This window comes from Mustela erminea, chromosome 10, assembly GCF_009829155.1.
Source record: "Mustela erminea isolate mMusErm1 chromosome 10, mMusErm1.Pri, whole genome shotgun sequence".
NCBI lineage: Eukaryota > Metazoa > Chordata > Mammalia > Carnivora > Mustelidae > Mustela > Mustela erminea.
Window position 1 is genome coordinate 90,722,810 of NC_045623.1, and position 14,179 is coordinate 90,736,988.

A 14,179-nucleotide genomic window follows, 5' to 3' on the forward strand; every position below is an offset into this window, starting at 1 on the left:
GTCTAGCAATATTCTGTGCTCAGGGATGGGCTCAGAGAGAAGGGCTGCCCTGACCCCTCTTCTCAGGAGCTACTCGGTACTCTAGAGGAGGAGGTTGAGGGCAGTGAGGGACTTCTGGCAATTAATCCTGAAAATCTCAGTGGCCCCATTCCTTGGGTCCCCTTGCTAGCTTACCTGCCTGCTCTGGGAGACTAGTCTCTGGAGGAAACTCTGGTAGCCTTTCCTCCCCCCATGCCAGCCCACGAACAGGCTGTTCTTGTTTACGACCCTCCTCCCAGGAGAACAGCGATTGCTCATCCCTCCATGTGATTTGAGAGGGCCGGTCTTTCAGGCCTGGAGGAAACTCAAGCCCCAGCCAGCCACTTGGCACTGGAATGCTCAGCTGGTCCCCTCTTGGCGCTCATGTGACCGGGACCCAGCTATAAATATCAGAGGGGCCTCAGACCAAGACAGAATTCGGGCACCAGGAGAAGAAGGCAAAGAGGCTCTGTGTGGGTATTTTGTGACAAAGGCAAGACCCCAGGTCTGCGTAGAGCAAAGCCGGTGAAGGAGGCAGCCAGGTGAACCCCCACAGCTCCCGACAATATGGATTATAAATCAAGCCTGATCCAGGATGGGAACCCCATGGAGAACCTGGAGAAGCAGCTGATCTGTCCTATCTGCCTTGAGATGTTTACCAAGCCGGTGGTCATCTTGCCTTGTCAACACAACCTCTGCCGGAAGTGTGCCAATGACATCTTCCAGGTCAGTGCCGGGCGGGGCCGAGTCCCGGGCCCCAGGTGGCGGCTCAGCATTCCTGTGGTGGAAAGCCATTCTCTCTTAGTCAAGGGCTTCTAAACAAGGGCTGGCTTTCTCCGGGACAGAGAAAATCCTGGAGGAGACCTAGGGGCTGAAGGAGGCTCAGGGGCAGCTCTGGCTGCCCCATTCCTTCTCCATGACGCGCGTTTCCCGTCCCCACCCTGCCCCCAGCTCCCCCACTGCTGCCTGAGCCTGCAGTTGACTCTCCAGTCAGGAGTCAAATGCCTCAAGCGATAAGTGGGAGAGGCAGGCGGAGAGGAGAGAGAAACCAGACCCCAGGGGCTGGAGCCAGCTCCCTGGTGGCAAGGGGCCCAGAGCTTTAGGAGGAGGAAGGTGGCCAGGAGACACTGGGCAGTAGAGGCATCTTCCTTCTTGAGGCTGGTTCCATATAATATGGGGCTGGAGGGAATCCACGTGCTTCACAAGGGAATGGGAAGAGGCAGGACTCAAGGTTCCCAGAAGCACTTTACAAAATATTCTCTCACAATTTCGTCTTTGAATTAGCAGCCTTCCCAGCTGGGTCTAATAATCATGCCCCTTGCGTGAATGGGTTGGAGGCTTGGGGAGAGAAGGTTGCTTGCCCAAAGTCATTCAGAGGATGACTGTGACTTGAACCTAGGTCTGCTGATCCCAGACTTGCTTAGCTGTTTCAGGTGCTCCCCGCTGTGAGTGGGCTGGCTCTCATCTCAGGGTGGGGAGCTCCAGGTCAAATGGTTTGACAAGAATGGTTGGGGGGAACAGGAAGAAGGACAATCAGAGATTGTCCCAGGCTTCACCTCTGTCCTTGTCACCTGCAGGCTGCAAATCCCTTCTGGACCAACCGGGTTGGCTCCGTGTCCATGTCTGGTGGCCGTTTCCGCTGCCCCTCCTGCCGCCACGAGGTGATCATGGATCGTCATGGAGTATATGGCCTGCAGAGGAATCTGCTGGTGGAGAACATCATTGATATCTACAAGCAGGAGTGTTCCAGGTCAGTCCATCTGGCAGACAGGAGCCCATCCTTCCTCCCCAGCTGGTCTGTGCCTGGCTCTCCCAGGCTCCTTCCCATCTGCCTGGGGTCCAGTGCCCTGGCTGGAGCAGCTAGACTCTCCAGTCCAGAGAGCCATCTCCCTCTTCCTCAAGTAGAGCGGAGGCTCATCTTTATCCCCCAGCCCTGGCTCTCAGTGTCACTCAGGGAATCGGAAGAGCCCAGACATTAGGCTGCCCTCCTAGCAGAGACTGAGATAGGAACCAGGGGAAGGGCAAAATGTGACAGGGAGAGGGATGCACTGGGGCCACCTAAGTGGCCGCGACAGGCAAAGAAAAGTGCCCAGAGAGAACACAGCCGGTCTCTCTATGGTGAAGGTGACCGCTATCACTGCGGGCCCTGGGGAAGCTTCCTCTTGCTGCCCCACCACAATCCTGTGGATCAGGCATGACTTTCATCAGCCCCATTTCATGGATGAGGAAGCTGAGGCTTAAAGAGATGATGTCAATTGCCCAAGTTTTCCCAGCTGGGAAGAGAAGTGGCCGGAAGCAGCTCCGACAAGTCTTCCAGGCTGCTGCCCTCAGGCCTTTTGGTCCCAAACCGTCACTCAGTGGCTGCCTGCAGGCAGTGTCCTTCCCAAGCACAGGGGACAGTCCAATCTTCGTGAGAAAAAGCCCTGACTGGGCGAACCACTGGCGAGTCTGACTGTTACTAAGGCACTGTGGGAACTTGGGTGAGTCATTTTCCCTGCAGAAGAGGACGGTAGGGCTTGTTTTTGTGACTCTCAAATAGGGTGTTGATGGAAAATGTTAAAAGTATCAAATATTTGTGGAGGACCTCCTGTGTGTACCCACCATACTAAGCATTTTCAGTGCGTGACTCTGGTTTAATTCTGACGGTAATCCATGCAGCATTCTTACCCTCGTTCTCCAGTGAAGAAATGGAGGCTCAGAGAGGGTCAGAGGGTGGGGGTAGAGCCAGGTGGCAAAGGGAGACCCCTGCCAGGATGGGGGGCCCTGGGCTAAAGGATGAAAGGAAGGTAAGTCTGGAAAGGAATTTATTTAAGAACGGGGAGATAATAATGCCTGGGGTGTGACCAGTTGTGCACGGCTGTTCAGAGGCGAGGCATTGCCATGGGTGGGGGACGGTCATCAGCTGACATTTGTGAGATCCTCGCTGTGTTAGGGGCTGGGAAAGCAGCGGCAGTGTAGACACGGGGTTGGCTCTAAATGAGCGTATAGTCTAGCTGGGGAGGTAGGACTGAGGCCCAAAAACTGAGCCTCAGATGGGAAGAAACTGATGCCCCAAGAGAAACACAGATAACATGCCAGAGTCCCAAAGGAGAGAACACCACCGAGGGAGAAAAGCATTTGAAGAATGTGTGTTTGGGAAGGAAAAACCTTTCTGGACTTTAAGTCGAGGCTTAGGCTGAGCTGTTAGCCATCCCTGGGCTGCCGTGTTCTGGCTGTGTGACTTGGGACCCACACATAGCCTCCGTTGCTGAACCTGGGGCCACCCTCCCGACGTGTTTACTGATGTGTTCTGCCACCTGCCCCGAGTCACGCTCGCCTCCACGCCACGCGCTTCACGCTGCAGAGATGAGGAGAGGCAAGTCTCCTTGCTCTGATGGCCGTTACAGTCTGGTGGATTAAATATAGAATTCAGTGAGGCTATGAGTATAAATTGCTTTGTTCAGAGTCCGGCCCGCAGTCACCAAGAGCTACAGGGGCTATAATTAGAGCAAGTGCACTCTTGTCTCCCCTGCCCTGACCAGATGGGTGACCTTGGGCAAGTCAGTTCACCTTTCTGTCCAGTTCCAACCCTGGGATTCTACAGCCTTTACCATGTTCAGCACTGGCGGGGCCTACGGCCCACCACCAGCCTCAGAGTCCCAGGATATGAGGACAGCCTTGGTGTCACTGGCTTTCCTGTTTCTGGGTCTCCAGAAAATGAAGAGGACTGGAGACAGCCAGTCACTGAGAGCTCAGGCCCTAGATCGGGGGTGAGGGGGCGCTGGAGCTGGGCAGGAGACAGGGCCTCCCCCATCTGACTTGCGCTTCTTCTCCACTGCAGTCGGCCCCTGCAGAAGGGCAGCCACCCCATGTGCAAGGAGCACGAGGACGAGAAAATCAACATCTACTGCCTCACGTGTGAGATGCCCACGTGCTCCATGTGCAAGGTGTTTGGGGCTCACAAGGCCTGCGAGGTGGCCCCGCTGCAGAGTGTCTTCCAGGGACAGAAGGTACTGGCCAGGGTGGCCTCCACCTGGGCCCGCGGGGCATGGCTGGAGGATTCAGGATGTGGATTTGATCCCTGTCGATCTGCTGAGCCGGCCTTTCAGGAATAGTCCCTCTGGAGGGACTTCCCAGGCCACAGGAGGAGGTGGCTGAGCTCATGGGTTATACTTAGAGCCACTTGAGAGCACCTGGGTGTGGCCACAGGGGAGCGACCAGACCCCTGTGTCAGGCCACCAGGGTCCTCTCAGGCCACGACTTCTAAATCCCAGGGTGCTTCGGGTCCTAGATACCTCTGTGCTGTGCTCATTACCTCTCCTGTGGCAGAAAGTGGCCCAGAACCCACCCACCCCCCCCGCCGGGGTCCCCAGGCCTGCGGGAGTCCCATCATCCTTCCAATGCACTAAGCTGTGACCCCTCTTTCTGGACACTTCTTCCTTGCCTCCCACTCTTCTCTTGATCTCTCTCTTCTAGAACTTTCCAACTCTATTTCTTTTCTGCGTCCCTTCTTTCCTAGAAACAGACCCTTCCTCTGATAGTACATTGCTATTGTATTTTGGTCATGTCCCCTTTTCTGGGCCTCATCTGTAACATCAGGGACGCAATATCTCTCTGATGTTCTCTGCTCTGGCCCCAAACGGCAGCTCAGAAAGAGGCTCTTTCTGGCAGAGAGGGGAGGGCGGGTGCCACCCCCGAGAAGACAGGCTCTGAGACTATTTCTGTCTCTCCTCTCCTCATCCCCCCTCCACCCGTCCTGCCACTAGACTGAGCTGAGTAACTGTATCTCCATGCTGGTGGCGGGGAACGACCGCGTGCAGACCATCATCACTCAGCTGGAAGACTCTTGTCGAGTGACCAAGGTGAGAAGGAAGGGAGTTCTGTCTGGGGGTCCGACGCCTCTCGGGGCAACTTGGTTTCTGAGGTGAAGGTTCACCTGGGGGTAGTGGCTGCTGGTTGGGGCCTAGAGGCTGGGGTGTTCAAGCGGGGTTGGTGGGGTGGGGACTAACTGTTCCATTCATCCACTCATTCACCAAAGGCTTCTGGAACACAGCTGTGGGCCGGGCCCTGCCAAAGGCACTGGGGATGGGGTGATGACCAAGACAGACCTGATCCCTGACCCCAGGGAGCATCCCAGCAATAATTCTCAATATTTCTTCAGCACTAATAGTTTCCAGAGTGTTGTCTTCAATGTGTGGTAGACTAAAACTTCTCAAACTTAAAAGCGGTTCAGATCACCCCGGGATCCTGTTAAAATTCAAGTTCTGATTCAGTAGGTCTGGAGAGAGGCATGAGGTTCTGCATTCCTAACAAACTCCTGGGGTGTTGCCCAGCTTGTGGGTCCATGGCCCACACTGTGAGTAGCAAGACTAAAGAAGCAGAAGGAAAATTTTCTATCTCTGCAAAAGCAGCCATGATTTTCCATCTCCACTTGAGGTAGGGGAGCTAGAGAGGAGGTGGGGAGAAGGATCATCTTACTCCTGGTGGACGAAGAGTTGTGGGAAGGGAGGCTTCAAGAGAAAGAGGGGTGCATTGCTACTACTCATGAGATGCTCCCAGTCTGAGAGAGGGTAATAGAGGCCCCCAGTCTGATGAGATACTATTATTATTCCTATTTTATAAGTAAGCAAACCAAGAGGTAGCATCTGTGTTGGAGAGAAGGGAGCCTCAATGAGGAGGCCTAGAAGAGGCCCTGCTAGGACCAACTGAGGCAGAGCTTCCTGAATCCAGTCATGATCCTAAAATGGGGTTGTGGGGAGGGAGAGAGTGACTTAGGTGCACACAGAGGGCCCTGGAGTCTCTATTTTTGAGGAAGGGGCTAGCTTTCTCCACGACACCAGCCTCCAAATGTCACTGGTCTGCTAAGTAGCTATGAGATCTCAGTAAGTGCTTTCTTTTTGCTAAGACTTCATTTGTCTTCTGCAAAATGGGGACATAGTCAGATCTCTCCCAGCTTCAGACCTCTGATTCCTAACACACCCATCCCAGTGCCGGAAATAGGGAGGAGGACCCCACAGGGTGCGACTCCGAGAATTCTGTCCCCAGGAGAACAGTCACCAGGTGAAGGAAGAGCTGAGCCAGAAGTTTGACGTACTGTACGCCATCTTGGACGAGAAGAAGAGCGAGCTGCTACAGCGGATCACACGGGAGCAGGAGGAGAAGCTCAGCTTCATTGAGGCTCTCATCCAGCAGTACCGAGAACAGCTGGACAAGTCCACTAAGCTGGTGGAGACGGCCATCCAGTCCCTGGACGAGACTGGTGGGGCCATCTTCCTCTTGGTGAGCAGAACAGGAGGGGGTGGGCGGTCACTTCAACCAACGGGTCTGACTAAAGTGCAAGTCATGCTCCGTCACTGGTCACCCGTGTGCTCCTGGGAAAGCCCTTTAAGGCACTAAGCCTCAGTGTCCTCTTCTGTAAAATGGGCGCACAATGATTCCTAACTTCTTTCCTCTTAACTGATTTTGTGAGGATCAAATACGAGGATGTTTGTGAAATGGCATTGTAAACTGCAAAATACAGTGTCCATGTAGAGACTGTTCATCGAGAACATTCTACGGGTCAACCACAGAAGCAGAGACAACAGAGATGAACAAGACACAGCCCTGCCCTAGAAAAGCTTGTTGGGGGAGCACAGAAAAGGATCAACGATAGATTTCACAGCGCAATAAAAATTTCCCAAGCACATACTGTGGACCAGGGTTTGGGCTAGACATTGGGCATAAAACGGTGATTAGGGTATGATTCTCATCTTGGAGACTTGGGGGTTTAAGAGTGTTTAGAATGATACCCTGAAAATCCAAGCTTCCTGCCACGACCGTGGAAAGGTCCTAGAGTGATGACCAAAACCCGTGTAGACCATGAACAGAAGGAAAAAACCCAAATGCTGTTCAAGTCAGAGCAGGGAGCAGGTCCCACTGAGGCTACGGAATGGCACCAAGGGCCCACCTGTGGCCCAGTCACCGTTTTTGCTGATTTCTTGGGGCCACTTCTTCTGTATTCCTAACCCTTCGCTCTCTCTCTCTTTCCCCCCACAGAGTGCTAAGCAACTCATCAAAAGGTCAGTATCTCTCCAGGACTATGATCCAAGGCCCCAGCTCCCACCAAGGCCTTTGACCTCTGTCCAGTGGACCTCCCCCTGTGCATGAGGTCGGCTGGGAAGGTCTCAGCCCAATCTAGCTTTCCTGGCCTTTGCATCCGCTGCCTTTTTGTGACCGGACAGAAATACCCCACCCTCCAGGGGGAGCCTCTAGGTGCAAGGCCTGGGTGTGGGCGTAGATACATGCACTGATGTGAAGTGGAGCTAAGATACCCCCTTCTCTCACTGAGGCCCAGAAATCTCACCCTGCCCCTCCTTTCTCTCTCTCCCACCCCACCCCCACAGCATTGTGGAAGCTTCCAAAGGTTGCCAGCTGGGGAAGACAGAACAGGGCTTTGAAAACATGGACTACTTTACTTTGGACTTGGATCACATAGCAGACGCCCTTAGGGCCATCGACTTTGGGACAGGTAAAGGAGGTGGCAGTGCCACATGTCTATTTCCCCGATAACATTAATAATATTAATTATAATATTAATAGAATATATATTATAAAATAATAATATATTATATATTATAAAATAATATTATAATATTAATAATATTTCCCCGATAACATGTCTATTTCACCCCTGGTAATCTGCTTCCCTTCCACTGAGCCCCACCTGGACGCAGGTACACTAGTAAACAGCCAAACTTCGACAGCCAAGTTCTTCAAGAGCCCAGAGCCTAGCACAGCACCTGGCACATAGTCATCACTCAGTCAATTACAGATGGACCCGCTGCTGGGAGGCACATGGCAACTGTAGTCAGGCAGATTAAGTTCAAATGTTCGTTCTGCCAGTTGCTATCTGTGTGACCTTTGGTGAGCCCCTCTCCTTCTCCGAGCTGCATTTTTTCAATTTTTATTTATTTTAAGTAATCTCTACACCCACCATGGGGCTGGAAGTCATGACCCTGAGATCAAGAGTCACGTGCTCCTCTGCCTGCGTCTGCCAGTCGCCCCTGAACTGCATTTTCTAACTTTAAAAAATAAGTTAAAACATGGGCCTACTGGTCATGACCACACCAGGGTGCTCTTGCAACAGATAAGATAGTGATGCAGGGGAGTTTGCCACGTACTAGATAAAAAGTAGTTACTGCCTAAGGCTGGGCTTAGCTTCCGCTTCTTAATTCTCCCATCTCTGATACTTGTGCACCTTAATTTACCTGTTTTTCTGTCCTCATTTCTGTTTGTAATTACTCTACCACAGAGTACCTATAATAATTATAACAACATAACCATAACAATAATTAGGAGAAAGTAATAAGGGGAGATGAGGAAGCCAGATGAAGAGCAAAGATTTAATGATTTGCCCAAGGTCACACAGTTGCAAGGTAGCTATTTAGAAAGAGAGAGCGGATCCAATTTTGCTAAGTGTTGTACTGATTTGAGAGGCGATGCTCCAATGACCCGCTGGGAAAGCCAGAGCTGGCCCGTCCTGGGCTGTGTCCCACACCGGCTTTCAGAATCTGATGTTGAAGCTATACTCAGAATTCCAAAATACCCAACTCGTTAAATTCTGTCATTTAACTTAATGAGATAGTTTCTATTGTTGTCTCCATTTTGTAGTTAAGGAAAGAAAGCTAAGAGAGGGTCCGTAATTTGCTGGAGGCCACACAGCGAGTAAGTAGCCCAAGCAGACTCCACCAAGGAATTTGGCTCCCAAGACCCTAGGGAGGATTCTATGAGACGATATGTGTAAAGTGTTTGGTGCGCGCGTGTGTGCGCACACACACACACACACACACACACACGATGCTTGGCACATTTGGCACATAGTAAGTGCTCAGTAGATGCCGCTAAGAGCACTTAATTATGATAATAATTCAAAAACAACAACAAAACCCCCTGGGTTATGCACAGGTCCCGGCTATGTAGCTGGAAACTGGACTGATGTTTTGGAGGCATGATCTCTCTCAAACCTCTCCCTACACATTCTTGACAAATGCCCTGCTCTCTGGTGATTCCCGCACGGCCCTGAAGCATTAAGGAAGTGGCTTGGGAGAGGGTGGGGTGGAGAATAGGCACATTCCCTGTTAGCGAAGCTTGACGGCGACTTCCCGGGATGGGAAGGCGGGGACATAGGTCACCGTCTGTCTGTCTGGGGTTCAGCTTCAGAGAACTATCAAGGAGATGGCCCAGGAGCATCCCCCACCCCACAGCCACCCCTTTGTAGGCTGTGGAATGAGGAAAACCGGACAAAGAGTGGTAGGCAAGCAGATTTCAAAGTCTGGGCACATTCCTTCAAGACAAGGACTCTGATCCCTGAGGGAGTCGGGTCTCCTCAGGTGGTGTGTCTCTGTCTAACTGGGAGGCGTGCAGAAGCACAAAGCGTGCTCCCCGCAAAGTCCTCTCTGGACACTGGCAGCTCAAGCGATAGGAGCTGCTGTTGCTACTTTGGAGGGGTGTGAGAAGGAAGGAGGGCGCCAGGGGGAGGAGGAAGCAGGTCTCCGTGTAGCTTAGGTTCGGCAAGCTCGTCACCTCCGGGGCCACTCATGTCACCACATGGCCATGGGGTCCCAACTGGGGGTCAGCAGGGGTTTGGATAAGTGCTGTCTCCAGCCTGGTGCCCCTTCGAGCAGCTCTTCTGAGGAGCTGGCCCCAACCTAATACAGTGGTTCTTTGTCACACACAGATGAGGAAGAGGAAGAGTTCATTGAAGAAGAAGAAGATCAGGAAGGGGAAGAGTCCACAGAGAGAAAGGAAGAAGGTAAGAAATTCATCGTTTGTTTGTTTGTTCAGTCATTCAACACCACGAAATCCTGACTGTGTGCAAAGTCCTATGCTGGACCCCGGGGGATGAGGCCAGTATGTGGTGATGGCCCTGATATGTGTTTTATCCCTTCTGAGGGTAAAGTCCTGTTCTCTTTACCCTGAGAGGGGAAAAAAAAAAAAAAAAAAAAAAACCACCAAAAAATTATTCACAATAAAAAGCTCTCATTTTATATCTAAATGATCTTCCTGAGTGGAAAGCAATACAGTGTAACATAAAAAAAAACGTAAAAGACAAGGGAGTTATGAGCCAGGTTGGGCCCACTAACTTTTGTCTGGCCAGCACAATGTTTAAATTTTTAAAAATTAGCTGCCAACATTTAAAAAATTAGGAGATGGGGGGAGGTTTTTTTTGTTTTTTAAGAGAGGGAGAGAGAGAGAGGAGAGGGAGAGAGAGGATCCCAAGCCGGCTCCATGCCCAGTCTCACGACCCTGAGATTGTGACGTGAGCCAAAATCAAGAGTTGGAGGCTTAACCAGGCGCCCCTGTTTTTTTGTTTTAAGGAACTTTCAACTAAGAATCTGGATCTCTACCTTCTTGTAAAATTTTGGGAAGAGCTAACAATGCTTGCCCCCACCCGCCCCACCAATCCCAGAGAGCGGGCGCTGGGTAGGGACCGCCCCCTCTGCCAGTTTGCTCCTCCCACCACTGTCAGTCGGCCACTCAGTCTAGTCCTCCGCTGGCCCGGGAGCATCTGATCACCCACGTGCCCTCCCGCAAGTCATTTAGAAAACTCTCTGGGCTGCAGAGCGTGGTTAAGTGCCTGGGTTCTGAATGGCAGCTTTCCCAGAAACGAATGCTATAATCTTGGGCTGCTCACAACTTTTCAGAGTCTCAGGCTACCTATCTGTGCACGGGGAGCGATACTACTGACCTCAAAAGGTTCTGGTGAAGAGTAGATGTGATCATTTAACACAGTGGTGCATAGAAAGGACGTGTTTGCTAATTAGCACATGTTTGCTAATAGAATTTTTCAAGCCAAGTTACTATTGGAACTCAATTCCAATCCAGTTGAAAAATACAGGATACTCTTTCGGAGTTTTGTGTTGGATGTGCAATCCATCATGTTTTGACGACTAAATTCTATTTTTCTTTAAGAAGGCAGAGGCCAGGCAGGAATTGGAGTCTGATAATTTTGTCACTGGAGTTTGTTAAACCCCAGATCCCCCTGTGCCCTGATTCACCTTGTGTTTCTTTGTCTTTTTCTTGCAGGACACCAGTAAGGAACTGGATGAGGGAGAGACCTTCTGGATGCAGAGATGCCGGGGAGGGTGGGGAGGGGCCCAGCCACCTTGGTGACAGGCCCAGGGTGGGAGGGGTCGGGCCCCTGGAGGGGCAATGGGAAGGTGTGTCTTCTCTCCACTCAGAGAGCAGGGACTAGCAGTAGGACCCCCACTGCTGTGTCCAGTAGCCACTGAACCAGAATTGGAAACGTGCTTGAAACAACCACACAGGACACTTTTCTATGTTGGTGCAAAATGGAATATTTTGTACATTTTTTAAATGTGATTTTTTTTGTATATACTTGTATATGTATGCCAATTGGTGCTTTTTGTAAAGGAACTTTTGTATGATAATGCCTGGTCATTGTGTGACCAGCTATTGTTAGAAAGAGGGGAGGGAAGTCAGGCTGACAAAGCTGCCCTTTTCCTTTCCCGGGAGGGAGGGCTGGGGATCACTCACAGGCCTAGAAAGGGGTACTGTACCGAACAGGTGTCAAAGACCATCGATGACGTAGGGGATGGCACCTGAGTTTGTGTTACATGTTGTTCAATAAATGCACAGCGCTCTCTTTCTGTTATTATCAAAGAGCTGGGGTTTCATTCAGCCTGTTGTTCTGGAGAGATGAGCTCAGAGCGGATGGACAGATGGCCTGATGAGAAGTGTGCTGTGGGCTTGGTTTCTGCCCCACCAAAGAAGAAATTCTTTAAAATAGCATTTCCCAATGGGAGGGGCACGGAAAACTGACCCTGAGAGGGGGTCCCCAAGAAACAGGTTTAGTGCCTTGTTCTCTGGTTCTCCCAAACACTGGGACGGAAGCAAAGCCTCAATGCTGTAGCCTCGGTGCGATCCCAGGGCAGCCAGAGGAGCGGGAAGTGGCAGCGGGACAAGAAAGCAGGGAAGCAAATGTGACATGGGATGTGGGGCATCACTGAGCCAGCCACAGCATCACCAAGAGACCCCCTGCTGCTTGCTCAGTTCCATGAGATGTTTCTAGCAGGTCATAAAGAGCACTGCTCAAACCGGTTCATCAGAAGGAAGGAGGGAGGGAATTCTGTCTCTGTCTCAGGATATAAGTCTGCCTCCCAGAGTGTTAATTCCCTTGCACTTCTGGGTTTCACTTCCGGTTCCCTCCACCTTGAGGCAGCTGCAGGGGTGAGGGGTAGGCTAAAAGGCACACCTGACTGCAGGTGTTGGGATGAGCAGAGCCTCCGGGCCCAGTTAGGTTGGACATGGGTGCTGGCTTGACATGGTTGCTGGTGCGGCTGCTACTCTCACCACAGGCGGCCCAAGAGCGGCTCTGTGGGAGCCCAGCCTAATGCAGGGAAGGCCGAGCCAGCCACCAGAGCTAGGGGATGGGTGAGGCAGAGACCAAGGCTGAAATAGCATCCAGGGTCTCCAGGATCAAGGAGCCAAGGGGCCAGTAGAGAGGTGAGGCTGAGCGGATCCAAGGAGGGACTTACTGGGTCTGAGATGCTGCAAACTTATGCATTTGAGAAACACTGCAGAGTCTGTCCCATGTTTTGAACATTGAGAACACAGCAGCAAGGTAAGAGCTCTGAGCAGTCCTGCCATAAAGAAGGCGATTTAACCTTAGACAGTGATTGGTCCATCTAGTTCATGGTGTTTGAAATACCGCCGCTTGATATTTCCTGGTGGATTGAGTATTTAACCCAACATTTCCCAGCTTATTCATTCACGGGATGTCATCCAGAACTAGTATCCTGTGGAGTTCACTTTACAAAAGTGCTTTAAACCCATCACACCTTTGTCCATTCTTATTCTGGGACCAAGGCTCACTCAGTCCCTAACTTTGAATTTTTAAAATTTTCTCTCATTTCTAATCCTTTCTCAAGTTACTATTTTTTTTAACCAGTTACGGTGTCTAAATGGGGTGTATCTCCTGAGAGGATGAGGGCCCCCACATGTAGGGTGACATTGTGTGGAAGTCAGTGGTGCAGGCTGTGACAAGAATTCACCTGAGGTGGGACATCTGGCTGGCTCAGCTGATAGAGCATGTGACTCTTCTTCCTCCTCCTCTTCTTCTTTTTCTTCTTCTTCTTCAGATTTTATGTACTTATTTGAGAGAGAGAGTGAGCAAGCACAAGCAGGGGTGAGTGACAGAGGGAGAGAGGGAGAAGCAGACTCCTTGCTGAGCAGGGAGCCTGACGTTGACGTCGTTTCCATCCCAGAACCACAAGGTCATGACCTGAGCTATAAGCAGACTCTTTTTTTTTTTTTTTTAAGATTTTATTTATTTATTTGACAGAGAGAGAGAGATGACAAGTAGGCAGAGAGGCAGGCAGAGAGAGAGAGGAGGAAGCAGGCTCCCTGCTGAGCAGAGAGCCCTATGCGGGGCTCGATCCCAGGACCCTGAGATCATGACCTGAGCCGAAGGCAGAGGCTTTAACCCACTGAGCTACCCAGGCGCCCCTGAAGGCAGACTCTTAACCTACTAAATCACACAGGCACCCTGAGCATGTGACTCTTGATCTCAGGGTCATGAGTTCAAGTCCCACACTGGGCATGGAGCCTACTTTAAAAAAAAAAAAAAATCACCTGAGGCAGAATAAAGGAGATAGAAGTTTACTGAATATACCTGGAAGGGAGCAGAGGGCAGGACAGCAGAGGCCAGGCTGTCTGCAAGGAGGCAGGGGTCGCCGCTGTTTATAAAGGAGGAAGGTGAGACAGTGTGGTGAGGCATGGAACCTTCCCCCTTTTTGGTACTTGTGCCGTGTTATAAGTAGCCCATTGGTTACTTCAGGCCTATGGATATTTTGAGGGGGGGTCCCCGTTTGCCTAAAAGCGGCCCCTACACAAAGTAAACAAGTAAACAAAACGGGCTATGGATTTAAGAAACTGCTGCATAATGCTATTCTGAGTTGGGACTGTGCAAGGCAAGGAAGAGAACACTGCGAGCCCCTGGATGCCCAGGCGGCCCCCTCCTTGGAGGTAGCCACTGTCGTGCCTTTTTTAGGTAATCACACACTTGCTTTTCTTTATAGTCCTGAAATATCTTCCGATAGGCCATGACCGATGGAATTTCCGGACAGAAAGAGAAAGGTCTCCATCATTTTGAAATCACAAGAATCAGTATTACAACGTGTCC

The 14,179-nt window shown here is 51.2% G+C and overlaps 1 protein-coding gene across 1 annotated transcript; it reads left to right on the forward strand.

The window, feature by feature from the left end:
* Positions 1-350: 350 nt before the first annotated feature.
* On the forward strand, positions 351-11,666 carry TRIM63 (tripartite motif containing 63). The gene is made up of 9 exons (XM_032303112.1): positions 351-744; positions 1,596-1,768; positions 3,839-4,007; positions 4,764-4,859; positions 6,043-6,276; positions 7,033-7,055; positions 7,380-7,504; positions 9,713-9,787; positions 11,062-11,666. The coding sequence occupies exons 1-9, from the start codon at positions 586-588 to the stop codon at positions 11,070-11,072; spliced, it is 1,065 nt and encodes a 354-aa protein (XP_032159003.1). The 5' UTR covers positions 351-585; the 3' UTR covers positions 11,073-11,666.
* Positions 11,667-14,179: the final 2,513 nt, after the last annotated feature.

Excerpts from the sequence above, each read along its gene's own strand:
- TRIM63 (XM_032303112.1), top strand. The coding sequence starts at position 586 with ATGGATTATAAATCAAGCCTGATCCAGGATGGGAACCCCATGGAGAAC. Across the intron at positions 745-1,595 it reads GTGCCAATGACATCTTCCAG|GCTGCAAATCCCTTCTGGAC; the intron begins GTCAGTGCCGGG and ends TGTCACCTGCAG. Across the intron at positions 4,860-6,042 it reads ACTCTTGTCGAGTGACCAAG|GAGAACAGTCACCAGGTGAA; the intron begins GTGAGAAGGAAG and ends TTCTGTCCCCAG.